This window comes from Hydra viridissima, unplaced genomic scaffold, assembly GCF_058129835.1.
Source record: "Hydra viridissima isolate aposymbiotic clone 2 unplaced genomic scaffold, HvirCarnegie_v1 scaffold_12, whole genome shotgun sequence".
In the NCBI taxonomy this organism is placed as follows: domain Eukaryota; kingdom Metazoa; phylum Cnidaria; class Hydrozoa; order Anthoathecata; family Hydridae; genus Hydra; species Hydra viridissima.
Genome location: NW_028324311.1, coordinates 10,932,919 through 10,957,461, shown reverse-complemented (window position 1 = coordinate 10,957,461; position 24,543 = coordinate 10,932,919). Strand labels below are relative to the sequence as shown.

The 24,543-nt window shown below is 29.9% G+C and overlaps 2 protein-coding genes and 1 long non-coding RNA gene across 5 annotated transcripts; 2 read left to right on the top strand and 1 right to left on the bottom strand.

Annotated features, from left to right (window-relative positions):
• Positions 1-1,409: 1,409 nt before the first annotated feature.
• LOC149881252 (uncharacterized) lies at positions 1,410-11,734 on the top strand. The gene is made up of 8 exons (XM_090068619.1): positions 1,410-1,829; positions 1,987-2,902; positions 3,468-6,896; positions 8,235-8,392; positions 8,669-8,813; positions 9,030-9,143; positions 9,351-9,623; positions 9,902-11,734. The coding sequence occupies exons 3-8, from the start codon at positions 3,489-3,491 to the stop codon at positions 11,552-11,554; spliced, it is 5,751 nt and encodes a 1,916-aa protein (XP_089924745.1). The 5' UTR covers positions 1,410-1,829; positions 1,987-2,902; positions 3,468-3,488; the 3' UTR covers positions 11,555-11,734.
• Positions 11,735-12,998: 1,264 nt separating this feature from the next.
• On the bottom strand, positions 12,999-18,530 carry LOC145194038 (uncharacterized). Its single transcript, XM_080071616.2, has 10 exons — positions 17,686-18,530; positions 16,748-17,013; positions 15,964-16,029; positions 15,565-15,764; positions 15,141-15,177; positions 14,741-15,019; positions 14,181-14,521; positions 13,843-14,031; positions 13,319-13,478; positions 12,999-13,230 (listed from the first exon to the last, which is right to left on the bottom strand). Exons 1-10 carry the CDS (start codon positions 17,931-17,933, stop codon positions 13,118-13,120), a joined length of 1,899 nt encoding a protein of 632 aa, XP_079927742.2. The 5' UTR covers positions 17,934-18,530; the 3' UTR covers positions 12,999-13,117.
• Positions 18,531-22,026: 3,496 nt separating this feature from the next.
• Positions 22,027-24,305, top strand: LOC149881251 (uncharacterized). Of its 3 annotated transcripts, XR_016445337.1 has the most exons (4): positions 22,027-23,131; positions 23,626-23,684; positions 23,842-23,910; positions 24,001-24,296. It is a non-coding gene; the product is annotated as an uncharacterized LOC149881251 (long non-coding RNA). The 3 variants fall into 3 exon arrangements; XR_016445338.1 differs by lacking the exon at positions 22,027-23,131 and having other exon boundaries at positions 23,395-23,684; positions 24,004-24,305; XR_016445336.1 differs by lacking the exon at positions 22,027-23,131 and having other exon boundaries at positions 23,395-23,684; positions 24,001-24,290.
• The last annotated feature ends 238 nt before the right edge of the window (positions 24,306-24,543 follow it).

The following is a 24,543-nucleotide window of genomic DNA, read 5'->3' as shown; positions in this document are numbered from 1 at the left end:
TGGCGATAAAACCACAGTCACTAAATATGTACGAGATAATGTTGTGTCATGTCAGAGATGCAAATGACGTCTTTTCACAATTCTTATTTAAATTTTATGTGTTTAAACTGCTTCATGAGTTTCTTTGATTTTTTATACCATAAACTTTATGTATTTTTAGATAGGAATAAACATGGCGTTTTTTCTAAATGTTTTTATATTTAAAGTTATCGTGGTATGTTAAACTTGGTGAGGTAATTTTTTTAGTTCTGTCTTCATGAAATCGTTTTTTAATAAACTATCCTTTAAAAACAAATTTATTGAGCCGCGGGCACATAGCACTTTAGAAATTTAATTTTGATTTAAATCAAAGATGCCTGTTGGCATCTTCAATCTTGGCTTCAATAAATCTTTTGTTTAGCAATGACGTCATCTATTTTTCATGAGTGTAAACTTTTGTATGTTTGCTAAATTAACAGACTAAAAAAATGTCAAAGGATAACTTGATAGCTCTTTAAGCTCTCCATCGTCATTACCTGTTACACTTACCTGATGTTACTCTTCCCAAATTGTTTTTGTTTCTAAAGTGTTTGTTTAAGCTTTCGGTGACGTTCGTTATTGCGTGTCGGCCTGCTTGGACTGATTTTGTATGCGATATTGTGTATGGTCTATTTAAATATGCGTGTGGGAACACAGTGCAGCGGTAAAAAAAATTAAAAAAGATTTTTTTTTTTTAAAAAAAATGTCACCCAGGAGAGTTGTTAGAAAAACCGGGCTGTCATTTTATTCCACATTTAGAGGAAAAGGGTTCTAAGGAACTATAAAGGTCTCTCCGCGGAACTTGTCACAACATGCGTAAAGTTAGGAGATTGTTATTAATTTATAATCATAACAGATTAATAAATCTTCGTATGCCACAGTGAAGTAAACTTCGAATACTGTCAAATTGACCGAAAAATTCAAAAATCTACGCCATTAATATGCACAGCATGTCGTCTTACAAACTTTGAATAACTTTATTGATTTTGTACTTTAATAAGAAACTTATCTGTGAAATGAAAATAGCATTTGTAAACCATCTAGCGACTATTTCTGTTTTTTTCTGCTTCTTGTTTTAACTATGCTGGTATTTATACAAAATCGAATTTGTTTGTTTAACGGATTTCCAGTAATAAATCTTTTTGTTTTATGTTTATTTAAATGGATTTGGAATATTAATTACCCAAGAGGCATTTTTTTAGTTGATGTTGTTACAAGGTTGTTATACGTTGTTTTCGTTTTGTTAATGTTACTGTTGTATATTGAATTGCTATTGTTGTTGTTTTTTTTTTGGCTATTGCAGTTAGTGTTCTTGCTATTGTAGTCCACAAATAAGAAAAATGTTGAAATGTGGTTGACCTATCTCAATGAATACTATTTCTTAAAATTGTTATTCAGTTTTTTAAACTAATGATTCGGTAAAAAAAAAGTAAATAAAAATAATGTTTCGTAAAATAACTAAAACAAGGTGTTCATGTTCCGTAAAAAAGAAATGGAAAAAGTAGGATAGTTGTTTGGTTGAATTGGAACAGAAAATAAATCCTACAAAGTTCATCTAGTAATTAAAAATCGCCAAAAAAATCATTAACAAAAAAGGTCATAAAAAATAGTTTAAAATGGGCTTCATGGTGTTAAAAGTTCTTTCTGAGAGAAGAACCAAACGAAAACTTCAAAAACAGATCGGAAATACGATGTATTACAACTTCCTCGTCACTGGCTCTTGGATTGATTTGTAATATTTGTCTACTATAAACAAAAATTCAATTACTATTTGTCCTGTCTGGTTGCATTTGACGATACTATGATTGGTGGTATCAATTTTGTATTGTTTTAAAAATTGCTTTTCGTATTCCACATATATATATATATATATATATATATATATATATATATATATATATATATATATATATATATATATATATATATATATATATATATATATATATATACTTCTCTGACGCTAAGCTACAAAAGTTCTATTTACCAAACAACCGTCACAAGAAAGTCATTTAAACGAGTAAAAAAAAGAAAAAAAAGCAGCTCGATGCACCAAGCTTTGCTGGAAAGCTGATGAAGTTTTTAGGCATAAAATGTACGTAATTTTAAATGTGCGTATGTCTAGGTGTGTGTATATATATCTGTGTGCGTGTTAGTATGTACGCTTATGTACTTATATACAGAAAGAGAGAGAAAGAACAGGGGCTGGTTAGAGATACGAAATTCAAATATTACTGCAGCTATTACAAATCAACGGGCTTCATGTCTTGAATGTTCTAGCTATAAAGCTGACGAAATAAAACTACTTTTAATCGGGTGTTGGAAAAGTAAGCTGACCGGAACATAGGATATAGCAAACTAGATTAGTTTCAGACAATAAAGTTTTTCAACGTCTAATATAAAGTAACGCGACAGTTGTTTCCATCTCTGTATTTTACTGATTATGATAAATGGCGATTAGTTGATTAAAACTGTTCTATTCGCACAAAGTGTATTTTGCTAAGGTACAAAGAGCTCGGTCTCAGTAAGGGATTTATTTAAATAAAATTCTCATAGCCACAGTTGTATGGATTGACTAGTCATAATTTCGCATCACTAAATTTTATGCTGGAAGTCATTTATAAGCCTAGTTTATCATCATTTAACAAAATGAGAATAAATCAGATGAAAATTTATTTTAAAAAAAAGAGGAAATGTATGAATAATTAGAGGGTATTCGCACGCATATGGTTTACATGCATGCGTAGTTAAGTACTATACTCCTACTTTTGTTCTTATATTTTAGAACTAAAAAATATATCCAACATCAACATTCGCTCTTTATCGTTTGAAGTTGTCCACAGTGGTATAAAAAATGTTGCATTGCAATCTCCATTATAACTTGGTAACATGCTACCGTTTTTATTAGAAATGGGTTGCTGGTTTTTTATTTATTTTAAAAACTTAATTAAAACCTTTTTTATTTTATAATGGTAGCTTGTTTTCATATTTAATTAAACAAAAAAATATCATATGCTCTTTTATAAAAGGATCAGCAAGTACCGTAAAATGCGATAAGGATAAGCGTATGTTTTTTCTAATTTACTTAAATTTTCTGTTTAATGGTTTCCGTAACTTTACATTTAAGCAGAATTTGATAGAAAATGGCTGATGCAAAAAATAAAAGAATCAAGTGAAAAAACCAATCGGTAATTTCTATAAAAAAAACGTTAATATAATTGCTATTAGCATTTAAATTAACTGCTAAGTTGAATTTCATAACAGAAATAACAAGAAAATAAGATTTAGTAACAACTTTAAATGTTTTAGGGAATTGTTAAATTAAATGCGCACGCTGTACCTAAATATTTTTTAAAGAGCATATACAAATGATATTTAGCAATTTTGTTTTTAAAATTTTTTTTTCTTTTTTCAGTAATTTTGAACTATCCTTTTTTGCAATGTTTTAGGTTCGGCTTTAACAAACCACTATGCAATTCCATGGTCTAAACAATTTTCTGCTAAAAACCAATACTGCAGATCGTCCCTTAAAGCATCGCGTTGTAAAACCGAGACAACCAGATCCAAGGGGGACTTCTTTAGGTCATCACGGAGGAAAAAAAGCAGAATTAGAAAAACTATTGCTTAGTGTCAAACTTGATACAGATACGTCAGATGTGCCTTTGTATTCTGAATCGTACGAACCCTCCGTTTGCCTTCCGTCATCTGGATATAAATCTGATCCAGAGAATGTTCGTAACCGTATAAGGACCTGCTATTCCGCAGACGAAATGTCACCTGATCATTCGCCAGTTAGAAAAACTACTCGCAACACATACTGCGATGAAAACCGTCCGTCTATTCGCCGCACTAAATCGTTAAATCAATTCTCCGTAACCGATCGAGTATCGGAAATTAAAAAAAGGCTTCAAAGCTCAAAAACTAGACTAGAGGAAAATAATCCAGTTGGAGAAATACTCAATCTTAAAATTCCGTCAGAAAACTATTCTCTTAATATCTCAAAAAAAACTGAAGCTCGAATTGAAAAAAAACTATCGCAATATCTGAGTAACAAAAAATTGAATGTGGTTTCTGTCAAGAGAGCTCGATCATTTAATATTGGTGATAATAATAAATTAGCTAGCTCAAAAAGTAACTTACAATCAAGCACTTCTGAAACAACTCGATCTAACTTGGATGAATTCAATCAAAAATGTGGTAAAGAAAGTAAAACTAATTTAACGGAACGTCGGTCACGGTCATTCAGCTCGTTACAAAATGCGTGGGAAAAAAGAGAAATTTGCTCTGATAATTTAGCTAAGAACAATGAGCTTGAAAACGACGGATTGAAGCAATTTTGTGAAAAAAGAAGATCTCGAAAGTTAAGCTGGGATCGTTCTGATTCAGAAACAGAAACCGAAGAAATTCATCTCACAAAAGCCGCTTTACAACGCCTCGAAAGGCGGTCACGTAACCACATTCGTAATAGTGATAGATTTTTTCAACAAAAATACTCTTATGATACAAATAATAACGACATAAACTCAAACTTATCTGATAAAACGCTTGACTCTGGTATTTTTGATTTAGCGGTGAACAATTTATCTCAAGGCATCCAACAGTTATCGAAGCAATACAATTTTGAGGATTACCATATCGACGACGCAGTAAGCTTGAACTCAGGCTACAGCTCTGCTTCAGATAGCATTGCCGAGAGCATATCAACTTATTACGAAAGCCCTGACGATGAGTTTGAATCAAAAAAAAAACAATTAAACAAACCTATAAAGCAGTTTAACAATTCTGCAAAAACAGGGTTACCTTATCTTGCATTCAAACTTAACAAACTAGCACCGACCAGTAAGAATAACGAGAAACGTTTGTTGACACAAGAACATAGTAAAAAGACACCGACAAAGAATCTGCAAATGACTGTTACCGATGAAGAGCTAATGACGAAAACAAACAACGTAACATTAGCGATACGCGCTAAATTAAACAAAAACTCTATATCAAACGCAGTTGAGAACGGTAGGAGTGTTAGGAAATTTATGCCACAAACGTTGGACAACACTCATAAAACTTTGTTAGAAAAATCAAACAACAGCGACGTCAGCAAAGCGAACGTTGCATGTTGGAATAAACAAAAAGTTGCTGAAGAAAAAAAAAACTCGACTAAAGATGTGACAACAGCGTTAAAAAAAGTTAAAGAAAATACAGAAAATTCTCACACAGATTCTGGGGATAGGATTAAAAATTTTGACTTATCTAAAAATAAGCAATTATATGATAATCAAAACAAATCCGCTTATCCTAATAGCACAGAATCAAGTCATTTAAAGAACTCCACTGAGGCGGAACAAACGATGAATGCCAAAAGTGCCGATTTTACCGTCAGTTCAAGCATCTCAAATTTATCGAGTCACGAAAACAATCCTGTAGTAAAAAAGATCGATGGTGTACAAATAAAGTTAGCTAAAACAGTAATCGCACCATCGTTAAAGAGCTTATTAGGCGTTCATAAAAACGACAATAAATCAAACGGTTTGGAAGTGCAACTTGTAAATCACAAGCAAATCGATTATAAGAATGATGATAAGACAACAAATCGCGACATTTTCAGAATCGAGCAAACAGATAAATTTAGTGTTCTGTCTAACAACACTTTAACAAAAAATCTCACAAGTGATAAATCCGACTCAGATCTTAAAAGCAAGAAAAACTTCGTAACTCGAGGCGACTCTTTAGAAGTTAAAATAAATTTTTCAGCCACACAATCTACGTCAATTGACACAGTAAGTAAAAAAGTTTTAAATTCACCGAATAAACATTTAGCAAAACCCCCTCTTTCACCTTTAAAAAGCCCAATAACTCTAAAATCTGTAGGAAAGGAAATCAGCTTTGGTCCACAAATTAAAGAAACTTGCGAAGAACTTTTAGAAGAAATTAAAGTAGAGACTGATACCGCTATTAAGCAACCAAATAAAAAAGCGGAACCACTTCAGACTTTAAACTGTTACTCGCATACTTTAAACAACAAAAGTTCGAGCGTTAATCGTGGTGTACAATGTTCTTTGTTAAATGACGCTATCAGTACCAAAACATTGTTTACAGAAGTTTTAGTCTCTGATAGCACACAAAAACACTTTATTTCTAAAGATATAGCTGATGATATAGGATCTGATATTTTACAGGATATTCAATTCACATATCCGCAGTATCTCATACCACCCGGTGAAGAAATTGATTGCACTCATTTCTCTGAAGAATTCGATTCAAAACAGATTCAAATGGAAAACGTTAGGTTGCAAACGGTTTTGTTGGAAGTAGAAAAGGCACGCATGAGCAGTGTTAAAGCTTTACTTCACGTCAACAATGCTCTTAATAAAGTTCAAAACGATAACGCGCAAATTGAGAGCGAGTTAAAAGTTTGTTTACATGAAAAAGAACTTTTAACTGAAAGTATAGACAATGCAAACCGAAATCATCATAAAATTCAAATTAATAACGAAATTATTCAGGATAAAGAAGAATTTGAAAAAGATAGCCAAGATCCTGCCGATCTATCCCATAACGCTTTATCATGGAAGAAGGAGAAAGTAGAATACGCTGCTCAGGTGCAAAAATACAAATTAGAGTACGAAAACGCGGAAAAAGATGCCATTCGTTTAAAGTCACTGTATAAGAAGGTCAAAGAGCAGCTGGAGCACTCAAACAACGCGTTCACCATAACACTGAAAAACAATCTAGAAGCTGCAAAGAGAATGGAAGAACAATTACAGACCTGCTTAGCGGAGAAAAAGCAGCTGGTCATCAAATGCAACGAAGGATCAAAAATAGCAAAGGAGCTGGAAAAGGTGAAGCAAGAACTGGAGGAATTAAAGAACATTCAAGAGGAGGTATTAAAGAGTAATTAGCATTTAGGAATTTATAAGACTAAGTTAGGAAGTAAATATCATTTTTAAAATCAAAATTGTCTAATGTTGTATTCTTAAGGATTTTTTTTTCTTGTTTTTTTCATTAGGAAAAAAATTTTTTCGATGGATAAAGCAAAAAAGAATAGGCCACGGTTATTATGTCACTAAACTGAGGCTGAAGTGCATTATTTAGAAGTGCATTTTTTAGAGCAGCTTTGCTGCTGATTTAAAAAACATTTTTTAAATTCATTGTCAACATTCAAAAATCTGAATGATGAATAGGGCTACGAAAAATTGGAGGAATGAACTTCCCGTTTAGTTTTTCAGGGAAAAAAAAACATCCGAAAAAAATTTTCTTCTAGCGATTGATTACAAAAACGAAAACATAGAACGATAACAGCTTGTTATACAAATATTGACGGTTTTATTTTTATTTGCTATCATATAAAATCATTGATAACCAATCTTAATATATTCAAAGTACATGTTAAATCTTTCGAGTAATTATGAATTATGTTTTTTAATTAGCACCATCCTAAACCAAGAACCTCAAAAGAAAAGATGACAAAAAAAATTATAAATAAAAGAAAAAAATATATATTTTTTCAATTATTACACAATCCAAGAAAAAATGATCTAGCAACTAACTCAGCTGGTTTATAGGTTTTTTGATTTTTGAGTGCTGAAACCATATCTAGCATCAGTTTTTTTGCTTCGCACACAGTTCTCTAACAATATGACCTCGATTTTGTATTTTAAAATGGGGTCAATACGCTCTATTAAAAAAAAGTGAAAATAATAAGCCGTAAATGTTCTTTTATATAATTAAAGATTTTATTTAACTTAACGCGCCATGTTTTTTTAATTACAACCTCACTACATATACAACAAAAACTGTTAGGAAAGTTTTTACAACCACGGTCAGCCATGCTTATAACACATGGACAAAAAGCTGAAAAGTGAGGTTATGTCGACTAAAAGAAAATAAACACCTGTAAGCGAAGAAAAACAACGAGTCGAAAAAACAAAGAGCAGTACTGAAGGTACAGTTTACCACTCGCAAAATTTCATTTAGATTTACAGCTTTATGTTAAAATGCACAGAGTTTTAAAAAATGATTTTCTCACTTTTCGTAAGTTCAAATAAGAAACAATGGTGGTTGTTACAACTTTTTTATTATTTTCTGACTCAGCACATAACACAAAACATACAGATCAGGCAAAACTGTTAAAAAAAAAAAAAACTTATTGCTGGTCAACAAACTTGAAAAGTTTGTTATGAACTAATTACACTTTCGTTAAAACTTTTGAAAATTTTCAGATTGAAGACGAAAAAGACGAACTGGAAAAAAAATGCAAACATTTAGAAAAACAAAAAAAACAGTTGTTGTTAGAACAAGAAGAACTTCACGAACAAATAGGTCACTCTCAAGAAATAATCGAAAAGCTTACTGAAGCAGAAGAAGAACTCGAGGAAAGGTAAGATTTTTCACTATTTTATTGTTGTTTTCTTAATACCTTAGAAACTGTATATTAATGCAGATGTTTTTTATGGAGAGATAATGTAAAAATTTACTAATACTAATTAATATTTAACATTTATATTATAAATATTTAATATATTTAAATAATAATTTAATAATATATGTTATCTACATATGTAGAAATTTAGATTTATAATGTAGAACTTTATTAATATGTATTATTTTTCGAAAAAAAGCTGAAGAAAAAAATAATAAATATTTTCTCAAACAGGTTGGAAAAAGCGATAAAAGATAAAGAATATTTGCAAGAGTGTCTAGAAGATAATGGACAGATATTGTACCAAATGCAACATCGTCAGAAAGCCCTTATAAGCGATAAAGATGCACTTTCGGACATTCTTAATGCAGAAGTCGAGGTGAATGATGTTTCTGTTTATTAGTCCCGCCCGTCCCCTCCCCTCTTGCTTTTTTGAGGAAAGAGCATTATTCCAAAGTTAAACTCTTATTGCTTGCATTTTTAATGAAATTTAAAAGACTAAATGATGACTGTATTTCGGAGGAATTAGTGTTAGAGCTAGGTGATGAAGGTGATTCTGTATTGATACTATATGCTTTTATTTGAATGCTTACAGGAGAAAGAAACGTTACAGAATACTCTTCAAGTAAGAGCAGAGGAACAAAAGGAATTATGGGATAAACTTCAGGACATCACCAAAATTCATTCAACGGTGACAGAAAGTTTACAGGTACAGTAAGAAAAAAAAGTCATTTTTTCATTCGAAGTAAAGTTTTAATTCAATCAAATTATGAATTTAGATTCTTGAAAAAATAAATACTTTTGTGATAAAAGTAGTTGCGCTTAAAATTTGTTTTATAAAATATGGATTCTCAAAGTTTATTTCTAAATTTGAAGTTAAATCTTGAAAGAGTTTTTTTTTTTTTTTCTCTTTTAGCAAGCAAATAAAAAAGAAAAAAACTACCAAGAACAAATCGAGGCTCTCACGAAAACCAACCACATTCTTCACTATTCGCTCGAAAAAGAAAAAGAAGAACGAAGCGACTTGCAAGAAATATTCGAAGTAATGGAAATGGAGCACAAGAAATTCAAAATGGAAACAGTCGGAAAAGTTAGAAGCATGGAAACTAAAATTGAAGACTTAATGATGGAGAATTCTAAGCTGACGCAAATGAAAGATGAGTTGGCATTGAAGTGCGATGAACTACAGGTGAAAATTGATAAAGTACAAAGAGTTTTATCGAAGTCTCCAACTATAACATATTTTTAAGTTTAAGAAAAGTAATACTAAAAAAAAAAAAGACACAAAAAAAAAAAAAAAGAATTTAGGGAACGATGTCATAATAAGAAAGGTAATTTTTTTTACACATAATCCCTTAAATGATTAATAATGTAATCCCCTTAAATAGTCAACTGTGAGTGCCGATACATAGAAGAAACATTCCTGCGATTAATAAAAAATCTAAAATCGTAAGCATTTATATTTAGAATTCAGTAGCAGATGCTGAGGAGCGAAATGCAGCCTTAAAAGAAGAAATCAACTCCGTTGTTCAGTCAAAATCGACTATTGACAATGAGCTGACAAACCTTCGAGAAAATGCAAAGGAAACTGAAAAGAACATCTTTGAAACCAATCAGGCTTATCACAATGTAGAAGTGAACTTAAAAAAAGAAATTGAGAAAACGGAATCTCTGACTCATACCTTGGAAGAAACAGAGAGTGCACTTGAAGATGCCACCAAAAAACTACACGAGACAAAAACAAAGCTGAATGAAACAAAAGCAGATTTAGACGATTTAAACAAGATTGCTAAAGAGCGATCTCAAACAATTCGAGAGCTTGAAAGAAACCTCGAAGTCTCTAAAGAGCAACGAGACAAATACTTAAACAGAGTTCATTTCTATGAATCTGAAACTAAAGAACTACGAAAAACTATTAACGATCAAAAGGACGAAATTGGAACACTTAAAACCGATGTACAACGCATTTCTCGTGAAAGGGATGCAAACAAACGCAATTACGATATGTCGGTGCGAGATTTCGAAGCGCATAAGATTAGATGTGCAGAAAACCTGAAAAAATTGAAAGAGGAGATTCTTGAACTAAGTCACAAAATTATAGAAAAAGATCGATTGCATTTGAAGCAAAAGTCACAGTATCAAGACCAAATTGATAACACTCAACACGACTTACAATTTTTAAAGCAAATACTTGAAGAGGCTGATCTACGCAAGCAACAAGCAATGCAAAAGTTACATCAAGAAATTTTAAACGATGATAATTTTCAAGAAAAAATGGATTTTAATTTTTTGCGAAAGTCGCATGACAAGTTCCGCGATGAATTTCAAAGCCACGTAGAAAAGCTGGAAGATATTTTGAGAGATTCTAAACAGTCAGCTGACTCAATAACTGTGGTTCAAAGTCCGATGTCAAAAATAAAACTTGAAGAACTAAAGCAACTTCGTAACGAAGTCTATGATCTCACTCTTGAAGTTAACAAGGTGAAAGAAAGACTGACGCAATACTCTGCTAATATTTCTCTTTTAAAAGTTAATATACGTTCAAGGTCATTTAACACGACACCAGATGATTTCTCATCAACAGAAAAGAATGAAAAAATTTTTCAATTTGATTCTGAGCTGTCAACTTTGATGGATCTGATGACAAAAATAGAATGCCGTCACAAAGGCGTAATGAGCCGAAACGTTATTCTATTGCAGCGGACGCTTGAAAAAGAGGATTCGATTTCAAAAGAACTGGTCAAGAAGCTTCAAGTTGTTTCACTAGAAGGAGAAAATAAACAGCTGAAGACGCTGTTGGGGATTTTAAAGAACAAGTATAATTTCGACGAACATGAATTAGCCACAGAATTGAAGCTGGTCACCGATGATAGCGAAATATTATTAAATAGAGTAAATTGCGACCTTGATGACGTAGTATCAAGCTCATCGACAAATAAAACATTTTTGTCTCCTAATGGGGAAAATATAGCTTCTAAAAGAGATACGCCCACGATAAGAGTGAATCAAAACAATTCAACAAGTTCGAAGGTATCTTTATATAACTCTGAAGATGAGGATCCCATTCCTCCTCACCTACCAAAGAGAAGCTCTTCGCTTCGTGGTAGGCTGAGGAAATAGTATATTAAGATTTTGAAAAAAATACAATTGAAAGATACGGATTAGTTTATTTTCAAGCTGCGTCGCAGATAAAGAAACTATAGAAAAAATGAATTTTTTCATTTCATTTCAGAGTTTTATTTTGTGGATAAAAAATGTTATTGACTCTATCAAATTTCAAATATAAGTGATAGCCTTTTATATCTAATTTCTTTATGAAATAATATTAATGAAAATATAGAAGAGAATTATTGAGATGCCAAACAATTGTAGTAGTCCGCTAACATCAGAAATAAATTTCTTCAAGATGACGTAATTAGGATTAAGTCACTGGTCAAACTTTTCATATATTTGCTTAAAGTCAAACTTACATAATTTTTTATTCAAGATTTATACACATACTTTATCTGTCTAAATGGATTACTTTGATTACGATGAAAACGTGACGTGCAAATATCTAGGAATGCTTAGAAACTCACAGCTGATTGATTTCCCAGTTGAATAAAACTAGAATTGCGGAAAAAATCTACACGATGCAAAAACTAAACAACATTTTAGCATGCTGTCTTCACTGCCTTCAGTCCACTTCTGCTATCTTCAGATTACTTCTGACTAATAATCAACTAACTTTCTTCTCTTTTTACAGGCCGAATAACTAAAATATGTTCCTCCACGCAGAGCAGCCAATCTAAACATAATCTAAACTAAGAGTATAGATCAAAATGACGTGTTGCGAAATAAGTATTAAAAAACATTAAACTTATAAAAACTTTTCACAAACAAATGAAGTCACGTCTACTTCTTACATTAGGGGGCTAATCTGTTACGCGTTTTGATTTATTATGAGAGAGCTTTGAAATGTTAAAGCTTACGCTTAATCCATTTTAACACCCATTATTCTATTCGCCTGGAGATTTGTAACTTGTGGTGTTAAAACCTGTAACGCTAACTGCACAAGCAGGCACAACGCGGATATATTCGCCTTATAATCATACCAAAATAATTATTCTCATTTAGAGTGGAAGCCACGCGATCTTATATTTTTTATACCTGCAGGAAGACAAAATCCACTGCATCTTGAACTTTCATCAATAGATTCGTGTTCGTAATAATATTGTACTTCGTCACGTCATAACCCCTGATATATATAATTCATTATTGATTTTTTTTTTTTAAATCTTTGAATCTGAAGTGGTTTAGAACTAAAGATTGATCATAACAAGGCGGGAAAACACAGAACAATACGGAAAGTGCCATTTACCAAAACTGACAACCTAATTTCATTTAGTCTTACTGGATGCTTTAGTATAGTATAAGAGTATTTATTAGATAGGGAGGGGCGGGGCAAATTTTGTTTGAGGGACCCCACCTGTTGGCTAATATGACACTGATTGAATCATTTTATACAAAAACTTACTTCTGAACTCTTTAAATTATCAATAATTAGACATTAAAAAAGAGCGTGTTAAAAAATATTTATATTTTTTATGCCATTCTTATATGTACAAGTATAAATATCAAATAAAATTACCTCAGCTACTGCGATATCTCAATAATTTACTATAATTGTTATCATATATATTTTTATTTATTTTTGGGGGTAGAGCGTCCTTTTGGAACAGGGCTGTTTGCAGCTGGTGTTTTCTTGGAATCTGCAGGTACTCTTTTGGGTGACGATTTTGTAACTGGCTTCGCTGCTAAATTTTGAGATAAGATAAAACTTAAAGATTTCAAAGCTGCAGAGTTAAATGAATTGATATGTAATTAACACAAACAAATAAATACCAGAACTTGTGTGAATCGGTTTACTGTCGACCTTTTTGATTTCCTTAGCTTCCTGTAACTTTTTAGCTTCTTCAAGTTCTTCTTTTCTTTTATCTTCGACTCTTTTACGGAAGTCACTATCCTCATTCCAACTTTGAGCCTCATCTATCATAGCTGTAGTCTGAATATGCATTAACATTTATCAACATATACATTTACATATATTTACATTTACTTGCTCATAAACACATCCATATGCAAATGTAAAAAAAAATAGTTGCATGTCAAAATGTTAAAATGGTTAGTAGTCAATGAAAACCTTCTAGATTTAAAAGCTAATAATCGTAATATGTTTAAATACATTTGATATAATGCCACTATATAAACAAGTTAAAAGTATATCAAGCATTATTATTCACAAAAAAAATTACTAAAGCTGAAATGTAAGAAAATAATTTCTCTTCTGCATTTTTTACTTCAAGAATTTTAGAAAAGATTGAAAATGAATATGTGCAAAAGTAAAGCTATCTTTCAAATTCATTTACCCAAACAAAAAACGTAGCAGCTCCAGCACTGATTTCAGTTATTGATATAAGATCATGCTTACTGAGATACTTTTTCTGTGCCAGATAAGCTAAATCCATGTTAACTTTTGAAGCTTCTAAGGATGAGACCATTCTTTTTAAGCTTTCCTTTCCAGTTCTACCTAGGAGACCTTGAATGAACTTCCATGACTATACAACAACAAATGGAGTAAGAAGTAAATACAAACTTTAGATCTTTGTTATCATACTTGAAAAAACATAGACATTACTTATAAAAATATGCATACACAGCAAAAGCATAGATACTATAAATTAGAAAGTAAATTTAAGAAACTTACCTGAAGTTCCTGCTCTTTAAAGCCAAGTAAAATATAAACAGAGATCATGATTTCATGTATTGCTGGAATTGGTGTTTTATAACTTCTAATCTCTGATATAGTTCGTTGATCTAAAGCTAAAATATCTTTCTTTATCCTCTCAAGTTTTTTGAGCTTTTCAACTAAAACGTCTGCAGATTTAAGTTCTTCTTCATACTCTTTTTCATAACCACATGTTCGTATTGTTTTTACACATTTTTCAACATCATTTAGATTTCGCTTAATCATTGCATTCTCAAGGTCCTCACCACATTTTATGGAACAAGATGTCTCTTCTGCTACCTTGATATCTGGTTTTAAAGCTAAAAAGAAGAAATACATCTCATACAGTTAAAAATCTTTTCCTTTACACCAAACCAAAAACAGCAGGAAAAAAAAAAAAAATGAAATAATTCATTTGGTGCAAATAAAATATCTCCAAATATAGAAAAGTTAAAAACATTAAAAGAAAACTGCTGAGTTACATAAAAGTCTTAAAAATGTATACAATATTTTTAATATTGTGTCAAAATAATAAATACCTAATATTTGTGCTTCTTTAGCTTCAACAACAGTAGCATCTATCTTCAGTCTTTTTCGTGTCTTTATTGCAGCATTTAGTAACAACCGTAATCGCATCTCTTTGTTTTCTAAAATATTCTTTTCTGCTTTTTCTTTTTCTTCTCTTGCACGTTTGAGATCTTCTTCTGTTGCAGCTTCTTTAATTCGCATTTCTGCCTCATAAGCTTCCTTTTTAGCACACTCTTCAGCTTCTCTAGCCATAATAGCATTCATTTCTATTTGCTTTGCTTGTTCTTCCACTTAAATGATCATATACACATACATGAATTATATACATGCATGTACTGATTAGATAAGTTTATGCATCACATAATAAATAAAGAATTTAGGACTTAAAAAAAAAGTTATTTGAAATATTACAATATTTTCTTTTTTCCTCTTCTTTTCTAGCTCTTTCCTAAAAACAACAAATTTATTACTTTTTCTTTTTAAGATTTTGTTTTTAATACAATTAGTTTAGACTTACCGTGGTGTGACCTAACAAAGTCCTATGCTTTAAGAAAGCCCCAATTTAAGAAATGGCAAATTTCATATATATAAAAGAAACATTTGCGGAAAATAACTTTGTTGTTTTAACTAGATATCTAGTTAGATAAAATAACTAAATTTTTATTTTATGTATATGAAATTTGTCATTTCTTAAATTAGGACTTTCTTAAAGCATAGGACTTTGTTAGGTCACACCACAGTACATACAGCTCACTTTAAAAGTAAAAAGAAAATTGAGAAAAAAAATCCAAGAAAGTAAAAGACATTCAGGCAATTCCTGAAAGCATCAAATTACCTGCTCTAACTCAGCTTTTTTTCTTTGCTGTTCCATTCGAATTTGTTCATCTTCAAGTTCTTTTTCTTTTTTAATCTTTTCTTCCAATTCTTTTTGTTTTTGCATTTCTGCTTGTTTCTCTTTTTCAAACTCTGCTTCTTCTTGTTTTTTCTTTTCCAGTTGTTCCATTCGTTTTTTGAAAAGCAATTCAACTTCTGCTTCTAATACCAAAAAAAAAAAAAAAAAAAAGTTTTGTGTTATTTATATTTTATATATTTAGCTTTCTTAAAACTGAAGAAAGCTAAATATATAAAATATAAATAACACAAAAAAAAAAAAATTCCTGAAGAAAGGATTAAATACAGATGTATTTGTCAAAAGTGGTTTAAACAATGCTTTTAAAATATTGAGCAATCTTACCTTGTCTCCTAAGATCATCTTCTTCCTTTTGTTTAAGGATTATATCTGCTTGAAGTGCATCAGTCTCTTTAAAGATAAACAATTTTTATTTAAAAGAGCAGCAAAAAAAATTCTTTTCTTTACTAATAATATCTATGTGTTAATAACTTATGTATTAACAAAAATATAATAATCATTAACACATACTTTAGATATCTTATCATGTCACTTAAAAGATAGTGAATGAATCTCTTGATTATTTCTCTCTTTTTTTCAAATAATTTTTGTATACAATATTATTTCGATAATAGCCTAATATTTGCTTGGTAAAATAAGTGAAAGATATTTTTTTTAAAACATTTAAACAACTGTCTTTGGTTTTGTTAGCAAGTCAAAATTATTTGAGTTGTCACTAAGTAGTATCTATATCCTAAAACTAGCAAATCCTTTTGAGTAAATTATCTTTTTGGTGAGTGATTATTTATTTGGTGAGTGATTAGCACAGAATGATTTTAAACTTCAAATACTTCAATAAAATTTTGAAATTAATGCATTGTATAAATAAATTTCATACTACTTAATTGACAAAAAAAAAGTGTATATTTAATTATTTAGTTATTTATAGATTATATATGATTATATAGTTAACTGTAATTTTATATGATTATATATTTAAGTGTAAATAGCAACATGGAGGAAACAATTTTCAAAGAAATAATAAAAGGAAGTTTAAGGATCAAACGATAGGAAATAAAACCATATAAATTTTTTTTTATAAAATTCCATAACTAAAAAAATTATATACCTTTATTATGATTATCATTAGGAATAAACTGCTCCTCAAACCAATCATTTGTAGGTATGTTACATAAATCTACTTCAATCTCCTCAAAAGTGATATCTGAATTGGGAACAAGGCGATTTTTTATAAATAAGTCAAACTTTTGTTTTGAAAAGAATTCTCCATGAACCATTTGGAAAAGAAACATAGCATCAGACTTGGGTATTGCACCTTTTCTTTGGCGATCCAACATTGCAAATTCCCATTGTAAATCACGAGCAAGATAATATCTATATATAAAAAAGCTAATAAATTTGTGATTAACATTTAAAAAATTTAAATCAAAGTGATAAACATCTGGAAATGGATAAATAGATAGAAAATAACAGCAGATATAGTTACAACTTTTAAACATGTCAAAAGTTTTCTTTTCTTCTTTTTTTTTTACACTTTCAATAAGTTTGTGCTCTAGCCTTCATAGCAGTTTTATATAACAACTTTATAATGCAATGAGCTATTAAATTTTTTAAAGCAAAATGGCTTTAGCTATTCTTACTAAGAAAAAGATTTTTAAACAAATCAAAAGTATTGTGAAGTAAAATTTATAGCTTTTGTTTTTGCTTTATAGTTTTTTAAAATTTTTGGAAATAAAACTTTAGAAAAAAAACTGTTTTTTAATGGTACTAAATAAAAAAATACTGATAAAAATTGTTTATGTGTTAATGTCTACACATCAAAGGTAATAGCGTTTAAATAAATTAACATTTAAAAAGAATAATGCCATATTATCTGTTGAAAGAAATACTTCTCACATGTTTTGACGTGACAAGTACTTCTTACAAAAACGTTTCATCACTCATATTGATAAAAAAAATCTAAAAACTTTGAAATTAAAAATGCATATACCCTTCAGACTTAAGCTTTATCACTATGAAAGATAAAAACCCACTTTTGCTTCCTACCTTCGATCCATTTCTTTTAGGACATCTAAAAGTTCTTCTCTATCACAAAGAGAAGGGCAAGCACAAACATAATTTGTAGAAGCTTCGATTTGAGGTAAACACAATGTTCCGTCCCTTATTCGTCTATAAAGCGATTGAAGTTGCTTAATAGTTAATCCATTGAGTTCTTCAGTCTGAAAACTGCTGTAAATAAGATCTAAAACTGTTTCTTTCTCATCAAGTTGGAAAATTTCCATAGTATCATCCATTTTAGAATTATTTTAAGTCTGTCTTGACTATATATCATAACATTATTGATTTACACCTTAAGATTTTGTTTACATATACGCGTGGTGACCACCATTTTGTTGTCAAAATCAACTTCAAAGATTTTCGACATTGCAATAATTAAACAACAAAAGTATTTCGCAGAACAGTTTAAACAACAGAAAACTTCCACCGCGGTGGGAATAGAAAAATAGCTTGAAAAACATAGCTAATTCTAGGTGGCATAGATAACGAAAATGGAGATTTTTGAAGTTCAATTAACCAATATTTACAGACTAACTCGCATCTAAAATATTCTGTAGAAAAATGAGAAAGTGTATGGCAGAAAAATGTAGCTTGAAAAATGTTTAAGCTTCTGGCTCTTAATCTAAGAGAATCCACTTCACATGATCCATCAAATGATCCATCAAATGATCCATCAAATGATCCATCAAACCCAAATTTCTTGATTTTCAGCTAATAAGTAGTGAGCCATGGCAGCAGTAAATGTTTAATTTTTTTTTGAATTATTGCAAGTATTTCATTACAAAATTTGCAAATTTAAAACCGTTTTGTTTATCTGTCCGTTTCATATCTATAAGAAAATTTCTTATCAATAATAGAAAAGTATATGAAAACCTCTTGTTACCCATCTGTTCATTTATTTTAGGAACATTTTTTTAAAAAGGTCTAATCTTTTCTTTTTCTAATTTATAGTTTATAAATATGTTAGAAAGATGTTTTGGTGTTGTAAACACTCTGAATTTGACCGAATTATTAGATGCAATATTTTGGCTGTATATTAATTAGCATTTGCAAAAAATTTTAAAATTGTTCATCATATGCTTTTGATGATTAAGCAAAATAGGACATTTTGCCCCATTTTATCTTAACTGTGATGATGGGAACAATTATCACTAATAAACAAAATAGAATCGAGCCCAAACTGGAATTTAAGTTTGATAAACAAACAAACAAAAAATCGTAATATTTTAAAAAACTAAAACATTTTGCGCAGCATTAAACTCTCTACGTCACCTCCTCCATCATGGTTTTAACCATATCTGTTCAATAAAGATGGTATGCTGCGAAATGTGGAACTCACATGGTTTGTTCTTATAAAGTACCTAAACAGAAAGATCGTCATTGAATTCTGCAACTAAGAAAAGTAGCGAAATAGAATTTGTTTTGCAAAAAAAAGAAGATAAATGTTATTATCATTATTAAGTAATTTACAATTCTAAAATTAAACCATTAAGGTTATGTTCAAAGTGTTTAACGTTAAGTTCAGCGAAGAAAGTTACGAAAGAAGGAAAAAAGCCGCAATTAATACAAAGCAATATTGAATTATTATGCCACATTTAAATTTAATTTTAATGTACTATTCAAAAATGATAAAAATCGTGTACGAGGTTGCTGGTTAATTAAAACATTCTTCACATCAAGGAATTGCAAAACTTTATGCTGTTATCTCTGCTCATCAATTACGACGATGTTCTAAAAGATCATGGAGAATGAAAAACCGAATGAGAAGCTGTTACATTTTTCAAACTTTAGTAAAGCGGATATTAGTTTTATTGATTTTTGCACTGCTTTATTGAAGCTTATGTTTATCGTATCAAAACCCAAAAAACCAACAAAACTTTAACTAAATACATGAACGGAACTTAAAAAATAGAGGTCAAATCCTATAATAGTGCGGTCGGTTGATGTTTTTTGACATAACAATATTTCACTGTCGGACACCAACAAATCCTTTTGCACAACTAAAGGTTATATATTCTTGTATATAAAACAATCGAGACACAAACCGTTAAGCTAATAAAAGTTGTTTTATTGGTCTTTAAAAGTAAGAAAGATTTTTGTCTTGTTGACGCCATTATATTACGTTATGGTCGTAATAATAACCAAATTCGGACAAATAACGGAAGAATAAATATAAACATGGCAGGTTGTTAACGATTGAACTTGGTAGACGCTTTTTATTAACGATTAAAAACATTAAATTAAGCAAATGGTAGACGCTTTTTATTAACGATTAAAAACAATTATTTAAAGACTGAAAAAAGAAAAAGAAAAATCAATAAATCAGGAAATATTTTCCTTTAGTTTTTCAAAAATAAAATCAATTATAAAGAAAAAAGGAAATATCTAAAAAGAAGAAAAAAGAATGAACTATTTGAAAGAATATTAAAAAAAAACTACAAAAGTAACGAAAATAAAAGTAAACAAAAAAGTTTAAAAACGAATGAAAAAGGAAAGAAAACATTCGAAAATTTGGGAAAACTCGGCACAACAAGATTTTATATTGTTTTTACTTTTTCATATTTTGGTAGTTATTCATTTCATATTATGATTTATTTTAAGTTAGTTTTATTTATCTATGTAATTATATTTTCTGTTATGTAATGATATTTTCTTTTCTTTAGTTTTTAATATATGTAGTGCATATAGTTTTACTTATTATTTGTTGCTAATTATTAAAATCATTTGCTAATAATTTACTAAAAAGTCAATCCAGGTTCCAAACATAAAACTAAAATCACTGATCTTAAACATGACTCCAACTACTTTTGTAAAATGTATCTAGCAAGTCAAAATCGTGTTGGTGATGTCGAGGATTTCTTTTCACACGAAAATAACTGTTATCCGCCGTCAATTTCTGAATTTGGAAGAAAGCGTAAGGCCACCAGCAAATCAGATGACCATTCATGGACAGACTTCTGAGATACGTGCAGCTCCTTGACATTGTTTTTGATAGGGATGTCCCAAAAAGCTTGAAGTCCGAAACGCGGGAAGATCGTGGATCAGGGCAATTCATAAACGTACACTTTTTTCAAAAAAGTTTGACAAAGTCTTATCTGTGGACTTGAATAAAAAGCAACTGTTCGGCCTTATTCCAGATTCGTTTTAACGCAATCCGTAGTTGAAAAAGTTATTTTTTGTACCATTCAAGAAACTGCATGTGCCAGTCAACAAGATTTAGAGGTATTTTCCATATCTCCATGCAGTGCTGAAGAGGCAGATGGCCGTTTTTTCTCCATGCTAATCATGCACTGAAAAATGGCAACTTAACTATAACAATACGCACTGTGGACTCCGATGTGGTCATTATAGCTCTCTCTGTGTTTAGCCAGATGATTGAAGTGAAAGAGTTGTGGATAGATTTAGGAGTTGGAAAAGGAAGACGAATGATAGGAGTTCACCATCTACATCAACACATTCCAGATAGTGTATCATCAAGTTTACCATTCTTCCATGCCTTCACTGGATGTGACACAGTATCAACATTCTGTGGGATTGGAAAACGAACGGCATGGAAAGCGTGGATGAACTTCCGAGTAGTTGATGCTGCGTTTCACAACCTTTCAACGTCAGACTTAAAAAATGATGTCTTAACTGATACGGCAATAAAGGCCATTGAGCGATTTGTAGTATTGATGTACGATCGATCATCAACCGCTGATGACGTTAACGAATGCTGCCGTATCCTCTACACCATAAAGAATAGAGCAATTGAAAACATTCCACCGACTGTAGACGCTCTTCTGCAGCACACAAAGTGAGCAGCACTGCAGGCACACTTATGGAAAGAATGCTTTTCTGCTGTTACTCCAGGATATGTACCCACTGCCCAGCTAGCACACATACGTTGGGCCGACGTTGGGCCAACGTCGGAAGCGTTGGCCAATTTTATTAACTTCGCGCTGACGTTGGACCAACGTCGGGCCAACGTCGAAATACGACCATTTTTAAATGCGTACAGTGTGATACCGGGTTTAGCGTTAAAAAAGTTTTCGTCCATTTTTAAAAGCTGTGTGGCGCAACTTTTTATTAGAGTATTTTATTGCTTTGAATTTCATGATTTGATAATAATTTCGTAGTAATTGAGTATTGAGTAATTTCGAATTTAATATCAAATCATTAAAAAAATAAATACAAACATGCTAATTTTTATATCTATTAAGATGCAGTTTTTAATTTTTCTTTAAAACAAGATTTTGTTTAATTAAATTATAATGTTTATAATGTCATTATGTGTAATTATAATGTTTATAATGTTTATAATGTCATTATATATAAATTATAATGCTTATAATGTTTTTAGTTTTTAATGACATTATAAACTAAAGTTAAATAAACTCTTGTTTTACTCTTGTATGTACTACATACATTAATAATTTATGTACTGTACATACACATAAATTAATCGTATATACGATTAATTTGCATGATATCATGCATTAATTTTAAAAGTCATGTAGTTTGTATCAATAACATTATGTCATAATGTTATTGATACAAACTGTAGGATTTTTAAAACTGATGTATGATACAATCAACTACAATGTAGTTAATTGTATCATCCCTCAGTTTTATCTAGTTAATTTATCTAGTTGAATAATATCTAATTAATAATGTATGTACCACATACAGTACTAATGCATGTAGTACACACATTATAAATAATAGTGTATGTAGTACATAAACATAATGTATGTAGTACATAAAAAGCATAACACTGTCTATACTATATAGACAACTACTGCATGTCAAACACTGTATGATACAGTCTGTATCATAAAATATGATACAGTGAGTATCATATAGTATGTTACATACAATTAAAGAGTTATTAATTACTAAAGACTTAAGTAGTTAATAACTATACAGTCTATACAGTCTAAATAGTTATTAACCACTTAAGTCTTTAGTAGGTCATTATTTGGTAATACTTAATAAGTGTTACCAATTTAGTGTTGCATTTTGTTATATGCATTTGTGGTATTCTACAAAATGAATGCAATGCCAACAAATGTACTGATTAGTATTTTTTAAATCACATTTTTTTGCCATGTTTATGCAGGTATATTGAAAAAATTATTTTATTATGTTTTATATGCATTTTATTTGTATAAACTAAATATTTTTTGCATGTGTTTGTCATTAACTACTTTTTTACTTCAAATATAGATTTTTACTTTGATATAGATTATTTATTGAATATAAAAATATGTAAATTATGTTACTGTTATCTACAAACACAAATATATATAACCTATTACCTATAATTTTAACAGTCGTTATGTCTAAAGCTCATCAAATGAAAGATGCAAGTTCAAATGTTTATATAAAGTTGTATAATGAGGAGCATTCAAACGTTAAAGTTGCTTTCAAGCGAAATCAATATGCAAGATTTGTAAGAATGCTAAGCTGTTAGAATGAACATTTTTATGTTTGAATATGTGTATAATTTGTACAAATATTTTAATATAATTATAATTATTGTTACAACAAATTTTGATTTTTCTCTGTGTTACAAAGTTAAAGATGCTTCTTTGATCAGCATTAATGTTAAGTATTTATTTATTAGTAAATCCATGTGTTTAACAAAGATAACATATTTTTAGTAGATGGTTTTGTTTTACAAAGATGTTAGTAAATGCATGTGTTTTACAAAGATAAGATATTGGTAGTAAATATACGTGTACCTCATTCCTGTATTATAATTCTTATCTGCATTATAATTGTATGTTGTTAAAATGTCCTAAAGTTATAATATATTATATAACTTCTTGTTTCTGTATAGTTTTTGTATTTTATGTTTTTATTATTTATTGTTTCATTATTATTTTTTGACATTTATAATTATTTACTGAATGAAGCTTTTGTTTAAATTGTTCTTTTTTTCAGTTATGTTTAAAGGGGCGTTTATTTTTTAATTCATTTGGCAGCTGTTAAAGAGGGAGAAGGTAACAATTATTTGGTAGTGTATTAATTATATATATTTGTGGCATTTTAATGGTAATTGGAATTCTTTTAGTAATTTTATAGTAGAGTTTTGAAGCTTGTTGTCTCTAATTATTGCAGTGAAATACTGAATCTATTATTCGAAAATTTTCTGTATAGACCATGACTTGAAAAAATGAATGCAATATCAACAAATGAACCTTATGTTTTTTCACCATTTTTGTCCAGGTAATACATAAAAAAAATTATTATATTTTTATTTATGTGCATTTTACACTCACACAAATATATATAACATAATACTTATAATTTTAACAGTAGTTATGGCAATGCCTAAAGCTCATCAAATGAAAGATACAAAATCAAAGATTATCAAATTAAAGATTATCAAAGACTATCAAATTGTATAACGAGGAGCATTCGAATGTTGTAGTTGCTCTCAAGCGAAGTAAAGATGCAAGATTCGTTAGGATGCCAAGCAGTTAGAAAGAGCATTATTATGTTTAGATATGTGTATAATTTATACGATTATTTTAACTTTATTATAATGATTATTATAACAAATTTTGATTTTCTCTGTGTAATTATTAAATTAAAGTTGGTTCATTAATCAGCATCAATGTTTACTTTTGTTTCTTAGCGCCAAATTTTATTTTAACTTATTTGGACATTTTAACAAACAGAAGAAATACTTGCGCTTTATTTAAATTAATAGTTGCACTTTATTTAAAGAAATAGCTGCGTTTTCTCTAAAGAAATAGTTCCACCTTAGTTAAAGAAATAGTTTACTAATTAAAGAATTAGTTTTAACTTGTTTGCAAAAACTATTGATTTAAAAGGTGTGCACATCTTTTGAATCAA

Bases quoted from the DNA above. Each gene is read 5' to 3' on its own strand.
- LOC149881252 (XM_090068619.1), top strand. From the start codon at position 3,489: ATGCAATTCCATGGTCTAAACAATTTTCTGCTAAAAACCAATACTGCA. The intron at 8,393-8,668 runs GTAAGATTTTTC...TTTCTCAAACAG, and splicing joins GAAGAAGAACTCGAGGAAAG to GTTGGAAAAAGCGATAAAAG. The intron at 8,814-9,029 runs GTGAATGATGTT...GAATGCTTACAG, and splicing joins TTCTTAATGCAGAAGTCGAG to GAGAAAGAAACGTTACAGAA.
- LOC145194038 (XM_080071616.2), bottom strand. From the start codon at position 17,933: ATGGATGATACTATGGAAATTTTCCAACTTGATGAGAAAGAAACAGTT. The intron at 16,030-16,747 runs GTATATAATTTT...TTATCTTTAAAG, and splicing joins TAATGATAATCATAATAAAG to AGACTGATGCACTTCAAGCA. The intron at 13,479-13,842 runs GTAAATGAATTT...ATGCATATTCAG, and splicing joins CTGCTACGTTTTTTGTTTGG to ACTACAGCTATGATAGATGA.